Source organism: Gracilinanus agilis, chromosome 2 (genome assembly GCF_016433145.1).
Source record: "Gracilinanus agilis isolate LMUSP501 chromosome 2, AgileGrace, whole genome shotgun sequence".
Classification (NCBI taxonomy): Eukaryota; Metazoa; Chordata; class Mammalia; order Didelphimorphia; family Didelphidae; genus Gracilinanus; species Gracilinanus agilis.
In genome coordinates, this window is record NC_058131.1 from 290,404,350 (window position 1) to 290,425,065 (window position 20,716).

General features: G+C 43.3%; 1 protein-coding gene across 1 annotated transcript in view; it reads right to left on the bottom strand.

Annotated features, from left to right (window-relative positions):
• Positions 1–449: 449 nt before the first annotated feature.
• The window catches only part of NLRC5 (NLR family CARD domain containing 5), a 77,594-nt gene continuing 57,327 nt past the window's right edge, over positions 450–20,716 (bottom strand). Inside the window, exons 28-45 of the mRNA XM_044659712.1 lie at positions 20,135–20,218; positions 17,922–18,008; positions 16,797–16,877; positions 14,464–14,547; positions 11,046–11,129; positions 10,614–10,697; positions 9,559–9,642; positions 9,106–9,189; positions 8,059–8,142; positions 4,703–4,786; positions 3,814–3,897; positions 3,556–3,633; positions 2,979–3,062; positions 2,803–2,874; positions 2,169–2,252; positions 1,639–1,722; positions 1,108–1,191; positions 450–563 (exon numbers count right to left, since the gene is read on the bottom strand). Coding sequence (XP_044515647.1) covers positions 488–563; positions 1,108–1,191; positions 1,639–1,722; positions 2,169–2,252; positions 2,803–2,874; positions 2,979–3,062; positions 3,556–3,633; positions 3,814–3,897; positions 4,703–4,786; positions 8,059–8,142; positions 9,106–9,189; positions 9,559–9,642; positions 10,614–10,697; positions 11,046–11,129; positions 14,464–14,547; positions 16,797–16,877; positions 17,922–18,008; positions 20,135–20,218 — 1,486 coding nt within the window. The 3' untranslated portion in view covers positions 450–487. The remainder of the gene's footprint in view (positions 564–1,107; positions 1,192–1,638; positions 1,723–2,168; positions 2,253–2,802; positions 2,875–2,978; positions 3,063–3,555; positions 3,634–3,813; positions 3,898–4,702; positions 4,787–8,058; positions 8,143–9,105; positions 9,190–9,558; positions 9,643–10,613; positions 10,698–11,045; positions 11,130–14,463; positions 14,548–16,796; positions 16,878–17,921; positions 18,009–20,134; positions 20,219–20,716) is intronic.

Sequence of the window (20,716 nt, forward strand, 5' to 3'; positions counted from 1 at the left end):
AAACAAGCCACTACACACACGCACATATACATATAAAATAGACCCCTGATCAAACTTATGGTAGTAAGAAGCTGTTTCTTCCATCATCCATTGTGTCATATTAGACTCTTAAGACTAAAACATTTGAGCTGGAAGGGACCTTTACAAATCATCTAGTTCAAATTTTTTTATGAATGAGCAAACCAAGGTCAGAGAGAAGGAAGCACTTGCCAAATTTCACAGTGACCAACAATGGGGTTGTCCTGTCTAGTCAGTCCAAAGTAAATATATTTCTTGAAAGCCGATGCAGGAGAAGAAGGATCTGCCTGGCAGATTGCATCCTGCCGGCCCCACATCAAGGAGACTCCAGGACAAGGTGAAGATGCCCTTGGGGGGGTGAGGGTAGCACTAAATCTAGTTGGCCCCCCACTCTGCAAAGGGGGCATAATCCACATTGCATGGATCTGGTGAGCTTGAGGGAGGAGTTCTGGGCCTCCATTTGGGTTGGTTAGGAGAAGTTCAGTCTAGGATCCTGCTGTTGGAGAAACTGGGCTGTGTCCTTAGGAACTGGGTTCTTCCACAGGCTATAGAGGAGATGGATGGGGAAGGAATCAAAAGCCAAATGAGTTTTGTTTTTGGCATCCCCAGAGGTCATGGGGCCACAGGATCATAGATTCAGGCCTGGAATGGGACTCAAGGACCAATTAATCTAGCCCTGTTGTCTTATGGCCCAGAGGAGTTAGGGGAGTTGGTCACACAGTTAGGAGGTGGCAAAGCTAGGAGTCAAAACCAGAACCTTTCATTCCAAATCTAGGGTACTTTCCTCTGTACTTGTTTTACACTAGATGTTGGAAATGGGGTCTATGATGATCTTCCAGTGGAGTCTTCCAGCATCCCTTCTGCCCCATTTTTTCCTTCTTTAAGGCCACATAATTTTTTTTTCCTGTGGAGCCTGGCTTTCCCTTCCCAACTAGTCAAATCTCCATCTTTTCCTACAGGAACTTCTTATATTTGTTAGAGGTGTGCAGGAAGGTTAGAGGTTTCTCCAAATTCAATAATCTCCCTTCACACCCTGATCTAGAAGAAAGGAAGAGGAAGGGTGATTGGGAATTTAGGACCCATGTTTACCATATGACTTGAATTCCAGGACCTTCAGCCAGCCCTTTTGCCAGTAACTGTGCTCCCAGGGAACCGATTTGATTGCCCTCCAAACTTCCCAAAGGATCAGAGAAGAAAGAAATAGAGATAATGGGTGAGGTCAGCAGCAGTGGTAGGAGAATGTGGTTATCATTCCCTCCCTTAATCCCAGACCTGGGTCTGGCAAAGAATAAGGCTTTTCTTTTTCATAGGTTCCTCCTTTAGCAATCAGACCCCAGCATAAGGCAGTGGACTTGAGTGCAGAAGAGGGATGAAGGATACCAATACAGGGGAGACCTGCCTAAGTGCCAGGGCAGATAGTCTGTAGGACAGTGAGTCAGAGGGTGGTGGTACTTTTGGCCTGGTAGATGACCTTTGTTTAGAGGCAAAGGGATGGAGCTGAAGATCCTTCACCTAACCTATCCCAGGGCCTCTGCTCTTTCATTAATCCTTCCCTGCCCATCTCCAGTGAACTGGACTCTGATTTCTTTCTCCCTTCCTTACAGTGTCCCCCATACTCACTCCAATTTCTTCAACTGGTTCATCTGAGGCAGAATATGGGCTAGCTCAGTGGCCCCTTCATTCCCAAGAGAATTCCAGGCCAACCTGTGGAGAACCTCAAAGATCAGAAGGAAGAGGGAAGGGAGGAGGGAGGAAGTGTTTGATGGAGGCAGGGAGTCTCCTAAAATGGGAGAGAGTTCTTACATAAAGGTAGGAGAATAGATTTAGATGGGGCAGATAGAAAGGGTTGGGCTTATTTCTAGGCCTAGGAATCTGAGGCTCAGAGAATCCTCTCTCCCAGTTCTGCTCCTTCAAGCTCACATTAAACAATCTAATAATCATTCATAGAGTAAAACCCCTCTGCATCAATGACCTCAATAGATTCTTACAACATCTACAACAGGGAAGCAAGGCAGGGTTTATGAGGCCCATTGTAGAGGTGGGAAAACTAAGGCTCAGAGACAGTGACCTGACCAAGATGCCATCAAGGACAAGAGCCTGGTCTAGCACTCAGCTCTCCTGCTTTCTAGTTCTGGTATTTTTATACTCACAAGATCTCTTCAAGGTCATGACAGAGAACCAATCTGCTGGCAAGAGGTTTGGCCATCTGGTCATTAATTTTGCAGGATGTGAGGCTAGAAGAAAATAGTGGAATTTGACTGGGGGAGCCCTGAACGAGGGGACTCTGCCAACCTCTCCTAGATCCTGCCCACCCACCCTGGTTATTGGGAGTCAGAATTGGGATGGGATAGGGTGGGGCAGCCTATAATTAGGTAGGGTCCAAGGCAGGGAAAGCTCCTAGAATCTTTGAGGGGCTACCCCTGTGAGCTAAGCAGTGCATGGGAATTATAATCTTGTCTAGGGAGATGCAACAGCCCTGGACTCATGCCCCTTACAAGGCAGGTCCAACCCTCTAGGGCAGTGATGGGCAAACTATGGCCCTGTGGGCCAGATGTGGCCCCCTGAAATGTTCTATCCGGCCACAGGACATTATTCCTAATCTGATGAATACAATGAGTAGGATACAATACAATGAAACTTCGAAAGAGTTGCCTTAGAAACAGACTGACAGTTGAGCATTTCCTTTCCTTTGGCCCCTCTTTAAACCGTTTGCCCATCACTACTCTAGGGGAATAAGAAGGAACATGGCCTTTCTGTCTAGAAGAATGAGGCAGGGGGACTTACTCAATCTTTCTGAGCTTCAGGAGCCCCTTTGAGAGGGGGAGAAATCCTCCGGCAAAGATGTTCCCTGCCAAGCTGCCAGGCAGATAAGAAGGGTCAATAAGAAACTTCCCTGACATTATATATGCCAGCCCTTCTCTCTCTTCCTCCTTCCCCTCTTTCTCCATCCTCTCCTTTACCTGATCTCTTCTATGCAGTGGCATCTGGCAAGGGCCTGGCCCAGGCTCAGGGTCCCCTCGAGGCCAATGTGGTTGAAACCAAGGCTGGATAGGTAGAAGAAACAAAGTGTAAGAGCCACCAGGAGGCCTCCGTGGGTATAGGGAAGACCAAGGGGATGAAGGAAAGCTGGTGGGCTTTTCCATTTCTGCTGTCCATTAGCTTGGACATTTACCCACAGACTACATCTGGGAGACAAGGTGAGCCCCTTGTGGAAATTCAATAGACTTGGTCCTTCTTCTATGCTTCAGCTTCCTCTTTGCCTTCCCAGTTCTACTTTGAAGTCCCAGGATCTCTCACTGCTATGTCCCATTCAGGCCAGAGGGAGGAAGTGCCCGTGATAAATATCTGGCTCACAGTTTCACTGAAGACTGGCCCTGCCTACTAGTCTCTCTTGGTGAGTTGCACTCTCCATATCTTTCTCACCCCACAGACTATCCTTTGAACCATCTTCCCCAGGCATCAAAGGGTTCCCCTTCCTTCCTCTCCACCCCCATAAACCATCCTACCACCTTCTTCCCACAGCACAAGGATACTCACTACAAAACCTTCAGGTGCCCTGGAAGATTCTGGGCCAACTCCATTGCCATCAGGTCCCCCATTGCATTGGCCCCTAAACTGAGAGGGAAGAAGAAATAACTCCTTGTTACATAGATACTCTGCTCCCTCTATTCTGCCCTCATCATAGGGATCCTGGGACACAAAATCTGGAAGAATGGGAGAAGGGGCAGACTGGGCTGGGGGTGGGGGTGAAGGAAACCATCTTCCCATCCATTATTCCCAGGGGGCAAAACTCACTGTAACTCCTCCACTCTGTGACACAGTGCCAGTGCCTCAGCTAGCCTCTTGCCTCCTGCTGGGCTGATGCAGTTGCACGAGAGGCTAAAATATACATTCCCCATCCCCCAGAGAGGAGCCACATCACATATAGGCAGTTATATTGCATAATTAGAGAAGAGAAGGCACAGAAAACAGAAGTCATATCCTAATCTACGTTCCCCCATCATTCCACTCAGCCTCCTTAACCAGATTTCAGCCTTAAGTTCCTGCATTTAAACGAGGGGCAGATGTTATCCCTCCCCTATTCTCTAGGCCTTGTGTCCTTGTTCAGACCTTAGCAGGGTTTTCTTGCCAAGAGTCTGCCTGAGTTCTGGGGAAGAGCCAGGATAATAAAGGAGAAAGAACACCAGAATGGGAATCAGGGGACCTGGGTTTAAATCTTAATTCTACCACTTACTGCCTACATGACTTTGGGTAAGTCACTTGGCCTGTTTTCTCATTTGTAAAATAAGGGGGTTCTCTAAGGTTCCTTCCGACTCAAACTATGATCTTGTGACTCCAGAGAGGATACCAACTTCGGACTATCCGGACCTGACTGCTACCCACTCCCCAATTCTTCTCTAATAATCTCTTTGATTTCTGGTCTCGGACACTGCATATGAGTCCTAGTCTGTCCACCAGAAGACGGCCTCCTGGATGGGCAGGGGAGGCAGGAGTTTATGGTGTCAACATGAGATTCCAAGGCCACACTGCTGCTCTATGAAATCCTCCTTCCCAGGCTACCCTGGGGAGGTGTTCAGACATGTATATTCTTGTCAGCTGTAGTATAGTCCTGGTTTGGGGGAGGAGGAATGTGGTCCAAAAGGGGAAACACTAATATTTCCCCGTGGGCCCCCAAGTTACTTACTCAATCTTTCTGAGTTGTGGCAAGCTGGGCAGGATAGCTGCCAAAAACTGCACCCCAGCATCTTCTATCTTGTTGTGGCTCAAGCTTGGAGATAAAAGACAGATTTACTCAGGCAAAGTGCTCCCTGGAACTTTAGCTTGACTACTGATAATTCTAGCCAGCAAACATGTGCTGTTGGTCATAAGAGGACCTGGACAAGGCAGTGGGAATGGTTCAATGCAACCAGTTCCCAATGCTGGAAGTACAATCTGAATAATAACAGCAGCTGACATTTATATAAATGCTCTAAGTCATACAATAACTGTTCATAGGAATAGCTACTAGTATTAGACCTGTGATATTATTGGTAAAAGACATTTCCAGAAAGGAAGAAAGGAAGGAAAGGAGGGAGAGAGAAAGAAGGAAGGAAGGAAGGGAAGAAGGGAGAAAAGAAGGGAAGAAGGGAAGAAGGGAGGGAGGGAGGAAGAGAGAGAGGAAGGGAGGGGAAGGAGGAAGGGGGGAAGGGAAGGAGAAAAGAAGAGAAGGAGGGGGAGCACTTAGTATTAAGTGCCTATGTGCCAGGTCCAGTGCTACATGCTTCACAATCATCTCATTTATTCCAGATGAAGAGATCTCCTCTACTATATCAGAGCAGCACATTCTTTCTGCAACTTAAAATCTTTAGAGACTTGCCAAGAATACCAAGAGGTGATTTATCCAGGGTCATCTTGCCAAGATGTGCCAGAGGTGAGATTTGAACCCAAGTGACATACAAGAAGTATTATCTCTATTTTAAAGTTGAGGAAGCTGAGACTTCAGCAAGTATCAGAGTTGGGACTTGAACCCAGATCTACCTTGACCCCAAAGTCCCAAACTATTCCTTTCCATGACATCTTATGTCTACACTACTCATAGAGTATGAGAATATCAGGTATGCATGTGGATTAATCAGTCAACAAGTATTTATAGGCATCTGCAATATAGCAAGCACTGTGCTAGGCACTGCAGGTACTCAGGTAGAGAATAAAATAATCCCTACATGTAAGGAACTTGCCTTCTACATGTATTCTACACATACCTGTAACTATATGTGTATGCATATACACATATATGTGAGTATACGTATCTCTTCAAGGTACCCCCTTGCAGAGAAATACACACATACATAGCACACATATGCACACACATGTAGACTGCAAGTTCCTCACATACACACATATATACACATATCATAAATATAAAGTGATTATATTTGTATATGTGTGTGAATATCTGTCTATCTATGCCCAGTTTCAGAGCACAGAAAACCTAGGACAGGACCAAGCAAGCAGTCAGTCCAGCTAAGAATATTATGTAGCAGGATAATCTGTGATCATATGTGTGTGTGCATGAGCGTGAAATCATTATATAGATCATTAACATAGAATGATTACATGTACAGAATTGATCTATATCTTTACATAGACATACCTGTATGAAATCATTAAATAGAAGATAAATTGGGAAGGAAGGTAATAGCAATTGAGAGGAAGGGGAAAGGCATTTTTTTTAAACCCTTACCTTCCACCTTAGAATCAATACTATGTTGTAAGGGCTAGGCAATGGGGATTAAGTGACTTGCCCAGGATCATACAGCTGGGAAGTGTCTGAGGTCAAATTTGAACTCAGGACCTCCCCGTCTGTGGTGCTGGCTCCCAGTCCACTGAGCTACCGAGCTGCCCCCAAAAGGCATTCTTGTAGAAGGTAGAGCTTGAGCTGTGTCATAAAGGGAAAGAGGAACTCTCTCAGTTGGAGGTAAGGAGGGACTTTGTCTAGGCCTGTAGATGGAAGCTGATGTGCTGTGTGTATGAGGACAGAGAGAAGGATGATTTGTGTGAACTGAGGAATGCTGGGGAGAATAATGTCCACTGAAGAGGGCAAGAATGGGGACCAATTAGGAAGGGCTTTAAAAGTTAGAGTTTCAGGGGGCAACTAGGTGTCTCAGTGGATTGAGAGTCAGCACCAGAGATAGGAGGTCCTGGGTTCAAATCTGGCCTCAGACACTTCCTAGCTGTGTGACCCTGGGCAAGTCATTAACCCCCATTGCCTAGCCCTTACCACTCTTCTGCCTTGGAACCAATACATAGTATTGATTCCAAGACAAAAGGTAAGGTTTTAAAAAAGTTAAGAGTTTCTAGTTGATCCTTGAATCAATAGGGAAGCAAGAATGTTGGCTGAATAACAGGTTCCCTTGGTCAGATCTGCATTTAAGGAAAATGATGTTTATAGCAGTGGGTAGGATGGGCCCCGAGTGGTGACAGATGAGGCAGGGAGGCTGTTGCAAATAATCTAGGGGAGGAGCAATGAGGATCTAAACCATGGTGACAGCTGCTCCAGTGGAGATCACATCATTATTATTAGCTTTCGGTTTTAGTGGTGGTGATTCTTCAAGTCATGGCTACTCTATGACTTCCCATATTCCCTTAGTGTTGAAACTCAATTTTTCTGTTACCCTTTGGCCCCCATTCCCTTATACCTTCTCTCTCTCTCTTTTTTTTAAACCCTTACCTTCCATCTTAGAATCAATACTATGTATTTGTTCTAAGGCAGAAGAATAGTATGGGCTAGGCAATGGGGGTTAAGTGACTTGCCCAGGGTCACACAGCTAGGAAGTGTCTGAGGCCAGATTTGAATCCAGGGCCTCCCATCTCTAGGCCTGGCTCTCAATCCACTGAGCCACCCAGCTGCCCCCACCCTCTCTCTCTCTCTCTTTCTCTTTTTTTTGAGTTTAATTTTATTTTTTTATAAAACCCTTGTCTTCTGTCTTAAAACTAACACTATGTAAGTATCTAAGACAGAAAGAAGAGTGATAAGAACTAGGCAGTGGGGGTTAAGTGACTTACCCAGCAAGAGGGGTCTGAGGCCAGATTTGAACCTATAACCTTCTATCTCCAGGCCTGGTTCTCTATCTACTGAATCACCTAGCTACCCCCACCCTCCATATATATATATATATTGCAAACCCTTACACCTTCTGTCTTGGAGTCAATACTATATATTGGCTCCAGGGCAGAAGAGTGGTAAGGGCTAGGCAATGGGGGTTAAGTGACTTGCCCAGGGTCACATAGCTAGGAAGTGTCTGAGGCCAGATTTGTACCCAGGACCTCCTGTCTCTAGGCCTGACTCTCTAGCCACTGAGCCACCCAGCTGCCCCCCTCCATATATTTTATAAAGATCTCTGTGGTACCTGGCACTCCTTGGATCTTAGCTATACAAACGAGAGGATGTGGGAGGAGATGGGGCAGGGCAGGGTGGAAATCAGAGAAATGACAGACCTTTGTCCCACACCTGACACTTCTGAGGTCTGAGAGGCTGGAGAAAGAGGCAGATAAACTTACTGCAGATCTTCTAGGTTGGTGGCATTCCTGAGGGAATCTGATAGGCAGGAGCAACTGATGCTGCTGAGGCCACTATTGCTCAAACTGTGGAGAAATTTGGGAAAACATCTTCAGTGGCCGTTAGCCTGAGATTTAAACTTGGGTGACAAAATCCAGATGAGAAGACTGAGGGTAAGGCAGGAGTTTAAGAGCAGAATGAGCTTCCTGATGGGGGTGGGCATACAAGTTTTCATGGTGTTAAGCCAGTGGATGGAGCTTTGGAGACCAAGGGACAGATGACACCAAGGAACTGAGAGAGTCCTCGAAAGTCCTATCACTAATGGGGGTGGGGATGGAGATGGAACCTGACAACCTCTGTTCTCATGTCCCAGGAATTGTAGAGGCAACTTTATGGCTTACAACACAACTTCCCAAATGCTCACTGAAATAACCTGACTCTATACTCTGATTCTTCCTATTGCATAAATTCCTGGAGCCCATTGCTAGAGGTAGGGGTGGAATTGACTTATTAAGGCAAACTAAGTGTATTTGAGATTTAGAGCTTGAAGGACCTTGAGTTCAACTCCCTCATTTTGCAGATGAAGAAACTGAGGAATTCATTCATTCATTTATTTGGTTTATTATTATTTTTTTAGAATTATTCCCGTAGTTACATGATTCATGTTCTTTCCCTCTCCTCAACCTCTGCTCCCGTAGCCAATGTGCATTTCCACTGGTTTTACATGTATCATAGATCAAGACCTATTTCCATATTATTGATAGTTGCACTAGGATGATTGTTTAGTATCTACATCCCCAATTATATCCCCACCAACCTATGTGTTCAAGCAGTTGTTTTTCAAAACCGAGGAATTTAAAAGTGAAATGATTTGTCTAAGGTCACATGGATGGTAAGCAGCATATCCAGGAGTTGAATTCAGATCCTCCAGATCTATTTCTCCTTCTGCCACACATGACCTCCTCTGGTCACTAAGGACCGTGGGGTTGGTGGGATGGAGGTGACACCAATGAAAGTCTTGAGATGTAATAAGCCTCCAATGAACTTACTCAAGTTTTTGCAGGAGGGGCATTTTCTGAAGTTTCTGAGAGAGTACATCCAAGGCCATCTCATCCAGTCGCAGGGAACTGAGGCTATGGGGAGAGGAATCCAAGGCATTTCAGACTGAGCACCTCAAGGAAATTTGCTGAGGTGACAGTTTAAATGCTATTTAATCAACGTCTGTTCTGGAAAGAATTTTGTTCTTTTGGAAAAGTGTTATAACTGAGTCTTGCAATTCCAAACTCAAGATTAGAGGCAAACTGTAAAAGCTGTTCTTACTAAGGGAACACCTATTGAAATTTCAGGGCATCAAAGACCTGGGAAAGGACAAGACTAAGGGGCCAGTCCACCTATGAATATCATGTAACAGGAAATTTTGGGTTTAAGAGAGACAGTAGGTCAGCATTCTCCCCTTCCCCCCAATTTCATTCCCACCCCCTTAGACTAGCCACTTTACTTACTTCAGACTCTTAAGTTGGCACTTCCCTTCCAGAGCTCCCATTAGCACCCTGGTGCCTTCCACACTGAACTCATTATTGGATAGACTGGAAAGAGCCAAGAACAGAGCAGAGGAATGGTCATATCCTTGTCCTCCCTATTTTGGGGCCTCTGAGGACATCTCTGGGTTCTTTTCTGAGTAAGACCTCCAGCCCTGGAACCAGAACTCTTGGTTTCCTTGTAGGATAGCGCACCTCCCTGGGCCCTAGGCGAAGGGAATGCTACTGGCTGCAAGGGCTCAGGGTCCATAGGCAGCCCCAGCATTATCTGAGGATGGGAAGGAGACGATAGTGGGGTAAACAAAGTGGCTTTAGACCTGTACATTTGTACTCTGGAATCTCCTATAGCAGGATATGTTGAGAAGGAAGGCTCTGATCCCAGAAGTTCTGGGATGGGGGCTGGGCAGGGGAGACAAAAGTGAAGGGACAAATCTGACTAGAATCTACCAAATACAGTTCAGCCTGTGCTTCGCAATATGACCCCTGTCTAAGAGTTATAGATAGTGGATTCAGAAATGATAGGTTGACACACAAACATGTAGAAGAAAAGAGGGGCAAGCAGTAAGTTTTCTCTTTTGGAAAATGGAGAAATTGAGGTCCAGTAAGAGAAAAGATTTGTCTAATAAGGTAGCACGTCTTTCATACACATTTCCTTATAGAATGTTTCACAACACTCTTATAAGGTAGGCTGGGAAGTTATTATCATCCTCATTCTACAGATGAGGAAACAGATTCGGAGAGGCAAAATCACTTGCTAATGATCACAAAATAAGTAAGTGACAGAGACAGCTTTAGAACTTGGATCTTTTGATCCCCAGGTGCCTGAGCTTTTTGACCACTTCCATAAACTGTGCTAAAGGACAAAGACTAAAGTTGAGGCTTAATTGAAATTCTTTCAATTAAGCCTAGCAAGGGTCCACTGACCATGTTTTCAGATACTCTTTTCTCAGGACCAGCTCCCAACAGCCTGGTGACCATACCAAGCATACCTCTGGCATGACTTCATCAGTTCAACTTACTCTAGTTCTTCTACAGTATGGCAATGACTCAGTCCAGATGCCACCTGGCACACCCCCACAGGGCTCATGTTGCTGTCTGTCAGCCTGACAAGGAAATAAGGATGCCAACATTTGGTTCATTGTTCTTAAGCATGGGGGGGGGGGGAATAGGGGGAAGGGTAGAGAAGGAATCAGGAAGCATGGGAAGGCCGTCAGGAACAAGGAAGACCTCTTTTGCTGAATCAACTTTCCCTTCCCAACTTCCCTCCTCCAGCTTTCTGAGATCATTCCTCTAAAGACTAAGAAGCAGGGAGTGGTCCAGATGATTTCTGGGGTGGGGGTGGGGGGGTACCATCTCTTTCAGCCCAAGTGTTTGGTATTAATAGAATAGGGCTGAGGTGGCTGAGCCAAGGTGTGCACGTGACATTATTTTCAAATGTTTCTATGTCTTACCTGAATTTCTTCAATTCAAGGAGAGATAGAAGCAGAATCTTGAGCAGCTCGGTGCTGTTATCACATAGGTGAACCTGGGACCAGCTGGGAGAGAGAATAAATTGTTCAGAGAGCATTAGAGCTAGAAATGATGCTGAAGAACATTCAGCACAAACTCTTATTTTAAAGAATGTGAGACTACGGCACAGAGAAATAATGGAATGCCCCAAAGGTTACCCAGTGAATCACTGGGTGACCCAAGACAAGATGTGTGCTGAGGAATCTGCTGCCACTGGAAGTCTTGGAAAAGCTGCTACATTTTTGTAAAACAATAACAAATGTGAACTATTATTACCTTTATCATCATCCTATTGTTCAAGTTTAGATATTTTCTTCCCTCCCTCCTTTCCTCCCTCTGTTCCTTCCTTCCTTCCTTCTTTCCTTCCTTCTTTCCTTCCTTCTTTCCTTCCTTCCTTCCTTCCTTCCTTCCTTCCTTCCTTCCTTCCTTCCTTCCAAAACTGTTATCTTCCATCTTAGAATCAATATTGAGTATTGGTTCCAAGGCAGAAAGGCAGTAAGGACTAGGCACTGGAGCTTAAGGGACTGCCCAGGGCCACACGGCTAGGAAGTGTCTGAGTGAGCATTTACTTTCAATTCCATGATTTCATTATATTTTCACAGTAGTCTCTGGAAGTTAGGAGGGCCAGGAGCAAGTCTTTCTATTTGGAAAATGGGGAAACTGAGGTCTAAAGAGTAGAAAAGACTTGCTCAAAGTCACACAGCAAGTGGTAAAGTCAAGACAAGAGTATTCTTTCCACCATTCCACCCTAGCCTTTGTTGATAAAACATGCTCATACAGGAGACCGCTGGGGGCTTCTGAACCAAAGAGGTTTTTCAAACCCTGACTTTTTGCCTGAGGATTGATGCTAAGTATCAGTTCCAAGGCAGAAGAGTGGTAAGGGCTAGACAATAGAAATTAAGTGACTTGCCCAGGGTCAAACAGCTAGAAAGTGTTAGAGATTACATTTGAACCCAGGACCTGCCATCCCTAGGCCTGGCTCTCAATCCAGTGAGCCACCTCATTGCCCTCTTAGAAAATGAACTTTAAAAGCCAAAAAGGAGGGGGCAGCTAATATTGGGTTGTTGATTCTAAGATGGAAAGTAAGAGTTAAAAAAAAAAAACCAACCCAAAGATTTTATATTTGATCTTGGAGAGTTACTGGAGTTTGTTGAACAGGGTGGGGTTAGATCAGTACTTCTTTTGGGAACCTGTCATCCGGTATATTTGCTAGCCAATATAGCTTTGTGTCATCTGCAATCGAAGCATCATGCCATCTATATCTTTCTCCAAAGTATTAAAATATAGAATATAAGAAAGAAGTTTTGCAAAAGATAGAGGCTTGCTTTGCAATCAGGTTGGCTTACAATGGAACGCAAGGGAAAAGTTCCAAGGAGGATCAGGAAGAGATATAAAGAGGACCAGAGTGCTCGAGAGTCTCTTTTTGGTTTCTGGCTTGGAGGAGCTGGAAGAGATCACTTCCTGTCAGGGAAAATAATGGATTTTCTGTGGGATTTTTTGTGGGAAGCCATTTGATCCGGCAGCTGAGGGCCTTTTGATCAGCTATCCAGTCTCCAAATAGATATATATCAACGGGACTTCCATCTGTTTCTTCCTCTTATGATCTGGCGTTCCAGGTTTTGAATTATATCTGAGTTATTGAGAAGAAGCCAACCTGAGAAGAATATGCCTGTCTGTCATCAAGGAAACCTGCAGCCTTTTGGCTGAGGCCTGGAGGGTGAGCTTGCCATCTACTCTCACCCTATCAAAGCAACCTGAACTATAAGCTTCTTACAAAGACTATTTTGGAGGGTCAATAATCAGGAAAGCTGGATGGGGAATTTTGGGGAACAGATAGACAGAGTAGGTTGTCGGCAGCAAGACCAGAAGAAAGATCCATGAGCATCTTATAGAACTGGAGGGAGGAGATAAGAGAAATTTAGATTTAGGGAACTTCCCTTTGACCCTCCTTCCTTTACCTGTTTGAAACCTTTTAAATAAACCCTTTTTGTTATTAAAAAAACAAAACAGTTGGATTACATTGTATCACAGATTCAGATCTGAGGCCTACCATTCCGGCCTATCAGCCTGACACAGACAAAGAACAGCACTTTATCAATTTATCATCTTTAAAAGTGAAATAATTCACTTATTTCAAAAGTCAATGATATGGGGGCAGCTGGATGGCTCAGTGGATTGAGAGCCAGGCCTAGAGATGGGAGGTCCTAGGTTCAAATCTGGCCTTAGACACTTCCCAGCTGTGTGACCCTGGGCAAGTCACTTAACCCCCATTGCCTAGCCCTGTAACAAATAAAATTAATATAGAAGGATATATACATATAAAAGATATTAGGGTTTAAAAAAATTAAAAAAAAAGTCAATGATAAAAGTTAATCAACAACAGGGTCAAACAGAGATCTCTGGGACACTCCACTCTTGCCAAGTTGACATTGAATCATTAACAACCATTGAACTTTGAGTCTGACTCCTTAACCAGTTCCAAGTCCACTTAATTGTTTTACCATCTGGTCTACTTTTCTCTTTCTTTCCCAATAGTTAGTATGGCACATATTTTGCTAAAATCCAAGTAAAAATACATCTATAATATTCTCCTGATTGGCTAGTTTTATGGTTCTGTCATAAAAGGAAATGACCTATCCGGATTGACCTATCCTTGAAGAAGCCATGCTCATGCTGGTTCTTCATGATCCCTGCTTCCTTTAATAGATATTCATCGACCACCTCTTCAATGATTCATTCTAGAATTTTCCCAGAAATTAAAGTCATGGTCACAGGCTTATGTAGTTTGCAGATTTTATTATTTCCCTTTTAATGGAAAGAAACAACATATGTCCTTCTCCGTTGTATTACCTCTTTCTTCTTTACCATGATCTTTAAAAAATTTTTTTTTGATGAATGAAAAACTATTTTTTCTCTTATGACCTTTCAGACGTCACTGATGGTGGCTTTGCTACCTGATGATGTAAATTATCTGGATCAGGCAACTTGAATTCATCGAGGTCAACTAGGTGGAATCTTTCTAGCTCCTCACTTACTTACTCCCAGTTAGTCATTTTAATTTTCTTTGCCAATGCAAAAAACAAAAAACAAAACCCAACCCTCAAGATGAAACCTAGAAGCAAAATGAGATTTGTGTAGCCCAATTTTCTTTACTGTCAGTTATCATTGTCCCATCTATCTTGGGTTATGGAAAGATACCACCTGGGCTTTCCCGAGCCCAGCCAATACCTCTCATCTCTGATGTGACATTAGGGAGGGACATTTGGTCTTGCCCAAGACTCCTAGTCACCTACACCAAAATTTTCACATAATCCAAAGGCAGAGAGACAAATGGAGGCTAAGTCTCAGAAATATACTCACCTAAGCTCTTGTAGCTTCATGTACTTCTCAACCACCCATCTGATGACAAGAGTTTGGCTGGATCCTAGTTCATACTGAGAGAGTCTGTAGGGAAATTAGGGGAAAGAAGATTCAGCTGAATTGCACAAACATTTAGTAGATGACTACAATGTGCTGTGTTGGGTATACAAAGTCAAAATGATAGTCGCTGATCTCAAAAAGCTCTCATGTTTCTTTTGCATAAAGTCTATAATCTTGTGCCTCTCTCAGCTCTCCCCAGTCTTAAAAAATGCTGCCACTGCCAAGAGGAGGTGATTTATAGAAAGACCTTCAAGAGAAGGGTCATATGTGAATCCAGGAAAGTTCTAGGTTCATCTTGGGATTGGATGATATTATCTTAGTGCTGAGATATTTAGTCTTGGGTCCATGAACATAATTAGTTTCCTTTGAAATCCCATATATTTTATACATTAAAAATATGATTCGGATAAGGGATCCATAGGCTTCACCAGACTGCCAAAAGGGCCATGATACAAAAAAGGTTAAAGACTTGTGCGAAGGAAATTTACCATCCCCCCTTTCTGGGGTCAGGCAGGTGATGTTGACTACCTGGCATGAGCCTGAATTTGACCCAGAGGTGAGGATTGTGTGAAGGAAATCATTGAGTGAATTGGACTTCGAGGATAGAATAGCAGCTGGAAAAAGGCAGCAATAGAGTCAATTGATCACAAGACATGGGGCAGGATGGATGTCCCCTGCCCTTTCCCCTGGATTTCTCCCTGGGTGGCTCAGGCAAAATAGAAAGCCATTGTTGGCTCCTGAGACATGATGTGTGAGTTAGTGGGTGGAGAAAAAGTTTGGTAAACTGAGGCAAGAGGGAATTTCTCTCTCTTCTCTTCTGTGTTTGTTGCTAGCTGGACTTCCCTATGAGCATGGATAGGGGACCCTAATGGAGGTCAAAGAATAGCAAGCTAAATGGAGAAAAAAAGAAAAGTACTTATATCTCTCTTCCCTATTTTCCATCTTTCCCCCTGCTTCTTTTGATTAATAAAATGATTAATTTATGGCCTGTCTCATAATTTTCCCTCTTATAGAACCCTGGCTTAGTGAGTTAAAAAAAAGTTCAGGGTAGCTGGGACCAGTAAATTCCAAGAAGACATATCATGTTAAGTATTTACTACTAAGATGTTAAAGAATATTTCTCCCTTCAACATGGCCTTCTAATGATGGTCACCAAAGTGTCTCTGGAGTTCTTTTTGAAATTGAAAGGGGACTAAGAGTGTCCAGTTTTGTTATGGGGAGACTGAGGCTGATGGACAGTTGGAGCTCCATAGTTCTTAGTTGCTGTAGGGTTAAAGCCAATCAGCTATCCATACTAAATCCTTTACCAATATGGTGAGCCACAAGGGAAAGGAGGAATACTAGGCTGTCTAAGGGAAGGCGGAAAAAGACTAAGTCAGAGCTTTTGTATTTATTAGTAATAGGATCCTGCCATGAACTGCTCCTGTACTTCCAGCTAGTGAGGAGAAGGAACAGTAGAAAGAGGAGAAGGAAGAGAAAGAGGAGGACAAGAGAGTATAACCCAGGTTGAAGACATAAGCAGCTTCAATAAAAGTCTGTCTGAATTCCTGCATGGTAGACCCTTCCTGGGTTATTAAGTGAAACTGGAAATTTGAGACCCTTCTCTTCTAGACCTCACAAAGCCCTATTTGTACCACTCCAATGTACTTGTTGTATCTTATACTATAATTATTTGGGTTTGTCTTGTATATACTTACTAGATTATAAGCTCTATGAAAGAAGAATTTAAATAAGGCTGTGCCTTATTTAAATTTTGCATTTTCCCCATAACCTGGCTTAGAACCTCACACAGAGAAAGCACTAAATTGCTTGTTGAGTTCATTGATTTAGAATTCTATTCTATAGGCTGCCACCTTATCAGGACACGTAACTGTCCACTAGGTGGGGAAAGAGAGAATGGGGATGACTCCATGTAACTCATATTCACTCTTGAGGAGAGAATGCAAAGCACATGCCTCATGGATCAAGAGAGTCATCTTGATATGGGTGAAATGCCCATGTGCTCTGCCTAGACCTGTCTGTATAACTTTGAAATATGGTGCTTAATAAGTCTATGACATATCAAATTAATATTGGCTTATCAGGGTTAATAGATTAACCAATTAAATCTTCATACCATGGGGCAAGAGAAATTTCTGTTGTGTTCCATGGGATTAAATTAACTGTGCAAAGGGCTCTGGAGGATTTATTTAACATTAGGGCCTAGGTGCATTCACCCCATCACCCTAGACCCAGCCTGGAACACAGAAGAACCACTTGATACTAGAACTTACCTGAAAGTCGTAACTCCAGAATTCTCTGTCTCCTGGGGAAACACTTCCTCAATTTGGAGGAGGAGTTCTTGCCTGGAGATGCTAGAAGAAAGAAGAGCAGTGTACCTTAAGGGGAAGGGATGTTGTAGTTGGGGGTAGCTGAAAAGGTCAAAAGAGAAGAGAGCCTTCTGCCTGGACCTTTTCTGTCATCTTATTAGAAGATCATAGATTTTTAAGCTGGAAGGGACTTTAGAGGGAATGAAGTCTAACCCTTCTTACCTTATAGATGAGGAACTAAGGCTTGACAGATTAAGGGCCATATCTAGGATCCTACAGTTATTATACATCTAAGGCAGTATTCAAAGCTAGGTTTTCCTATGTAATCTATCTACTACATACCATGATGTCACTGAGAATATATCAAGGACTAAATGACCCCTAAAACTGTTCTTAAGTAGCTCTGTAAAAAAACAAAAATTTTTTCTTTCAGTGTATGATCCTTGACTTCCAAGAATCATGGAATATTAGACTCAAAAGGGTCCTTCAGGATCTTCTGGCTCAGAGAGAAGTGACTTGCCCAAGGCCACAAAACTAATAAATTATAGAGCTGGGGTCTTGGTCCCGGGATTCCTGACTTCAAGTTTAGCATTCTTTTCACTAGAATTCCCTGTCCACCCTCTCTATCTCTGGTGACCAGAAATTCAAATTCAAATTGGAAAATTTCAAATTAAATTTCAAATCAGTTCATGTTCTTCTTTGATAACAGTAAGAGGGTAAAGAGTTATCCTGGATCATCTGTTGTTCACAATGCTCTCCCTGTCCCCAGTTCTCCCTTGTTCCCCAAAGGGAAGAATTGGAATGAGAGATGAATTGGTCATGGAAATTCTCTAGTCTAATTCCCACATTTTACAAATGAGGAAACAAAGACTTGTCTAAGGTCACATAGGCCATAAATGGAAAAGCTAGGATTTGAACCCAGGGCCTCTGGCTCCACATCCAGTATTCTTTCCACTGCACCATCTCTAAGGCTCTGTAATTTATGGAACCATTCCCAAAGCAGAAAAGAGTAAGCTTTAGCTCTGTGTACATGCTGGGGGTCTGATTTTAGAAACTCTGGATCCTCAGGTTCCTTTCTGGCTCCCTTACCTTATCTTGGTGATATTGCCTGAAGTATGGATGCCTGCCTCCAGCAATGAGGTGACACTGGTTTTGGCCACCCATGGCTCTTCAACACTGCAATTAGAACCAGATATGGACTTTTCAGAGATAGCAGGGGAAGGGAACCTAGAGCCTATTTAACACTTTTTAAAAGTTCTTTTTTGTTGTTGTTCTCAGTCTATTTTTTTAATCCTTACTTTCTGTTTTCATAATAACCCTAAGAGAGAAGGGCATGGGCTAGGCAAATGGGATTAAGTGATTTTTCAAGGGTCACATAGCTAGGAAGTATCTAAGGCTAGATTTGAATCCAGGTCCTTGTGACTCCAGGCCTAGTACTCTATCCATTGTGCTATCTAGTACTTCTCTCAGTCTATTTTCCCTAGATCCAGATTGCAGACCACAGAAATGTGAGAAACACCTTTTTTGGGGGGGATAGAGGTGGCAACAGATTAGTCAAAGGAGGTTCTAGGTTGTTGAAAAGAACTGTTCTAGGTACATCATTAAAAACCCCTACAACCCCAAATATCTCCAAAAATGGCTCAGGACACTACAAAAGAAGCCATGGGCTTTGATTTCCCATGTTCCACCCTTGCTATATATCAAAGAATTTCCTAAATTTGACTAACTCTGCCTATAAGGCATACCTGATTCTCAGTATCGCTGAGGGCATCTTTACTAAATTCAAGAGGAGTTTCAGTCCTTCCAGTGATACTGTATTATTGGCCAATCTAGGAATAAAGATTTTTGGAATGAAGTCCAACCCAGGCTTAGCACAGGAGTGGAAGACACGAGAATGGCTTCTTCCCATGGAGGAAGAACTGCCCTAGGGAGCCAAAGGCACTTGAGGAGAACTGAGGGGGGAAGAGGGCTATCAAATCAGTAATATCTTTTCCTTGATTAGTAGGATCTGGCTCCAGGATTCGACAGAACCCCAGAAGGGAATTCTGGTTGTTAGACAATAGAAAGACAAATGGGAAGTAGCGGAGAGAGCATCAGGCCATCTCTTTAAGTCATCTCTTGTCCAATCCTCCATCCCATAGGACATTACCAGTCACAAAATAATAACATCAACAATGCCCTATGTGTGGAGAGAGCTAACTTTTATATATGATGTTCTTTCATGTACGGTCATGCACAATATTATTTTATCCTTTGAATAATTCTGTGTGGTAGGCAGTGCAGGGATTATTATTCAGTTTTACAGAGGATAAAACTAAGGCTCAGAAATAGTAAGAATCAGCACTGGTTTTTCCCTTAGTGGCAGAACCATTAGAGTTCAATTTTGTGGTTGAACCCTTTAGCCTATGATGGTACAATCTATGGAGTTCTAAAAATATCATTCACTCAGCCAACACTCCAGGTAGGTGGATGGCAGCTGGAACCTTGGATTGGAACCATTTTGTGGAGGCACTGCCCTGAGTGCATGGATATAGCTGCTCCTTTCAGAAGGTGCTGTGGTGTTCTAGAAGGGCTCCAGGATTGAATTCCAGCTCTGCTACTTTTTTATCTCTGTGACTATAAGCAAGTCACTTCCCCTTTGTGGATCTCATAGAATCAGAGATTTAGAGCTAGAAGGGGACTTAAATTTCAGTTAGCCCAACTGCTTCATTTTATGGATGAGGAAACTTAAGCTCAGAGAAGTTAAATAATTTACACAAAGTCACATAGTTAGTAAATAGCAGAGCCAAGATACAAACCCAAATCCTCTCACTTCAAGCCCAGCTGCCTTTTCACCAACCTGTCAGGATCAGATCTCAGGATACCTACTGGTGAAGGGCCAGTTCTCTAATGGGACAGAGAATCTATGACTCAGCTTGTGTATCACTCTGCCCACTTTCTCTTCTTCCTTTGTAAAGTGAGGGATGTAGACAAGATGATTTCTAAGTTCCCTTCTAATTTTAAATCTCTGTATTCCAAGGATACACATATAGGATGCATACATAAGGACTGGTGTTTGATTATCCTGACTTTCAATCCAGAATTCTTCCTACTCTACCAAATTGTCAAACACATCCCACAGGCAACAGATATTTATTAAATATCTACTGTGTGCAGGGACTAGAGTGAGTCACTAATAAATAAATAATAACAGATGAAAGAGAACACAGTCCATCCTTTAAGATAACACTGATATGTTTGGAGCCTGCAGAAATTTCCCAACTGGGAGCTCTTCCCAGTTAGGGTTGATCTTGGTTGCTTACATGAGGTCAGTCAGTTTTGGCACTTGCCCCACCAGGGTGGCCAGTTTGGCGATGTCCTCCTGCTGGAAGTTGAATCTGGTCAGCCTGAGAGGGGAAGAGAATGGAGAGGGGGGATCATGGTCAGGCTCATCAGAGAGACCCTGTAGCCTGAGAATGAACTAAGGGTTTATTAAGTTCCAGCTGTTTGCTCAGCACTGGATGGAAAGCTCACTGTGGGCAAAGATTTGAACTAGAGCTGGGGCAGTACACAAATCAGTCCTTGCCTTTGGGGAATGCACAATCTAATGCAGAACTTTCTAACCTGAGGCCTATGAATTTGCTTTTTAAAAATATTTTGATAAGTGTATTTCAATATAAATGGCTTGTCTTGTAATTTTCAGATTTTATTTTATGCATTTAAAACATTACTCTGAGGAGGACTCCTTAGGCTTCTCCAGACTGTTAAAGAGATCCACAGCACAGAAAGGGTTAAAAAACTCCTGATCTTATGGAAGGGACAACAAAACACCAACAAGACAAACACATCAAAAGGCTAAGATGCCTACAATCAATATTATGCCCATTTGTGATTCCAGAAAATGT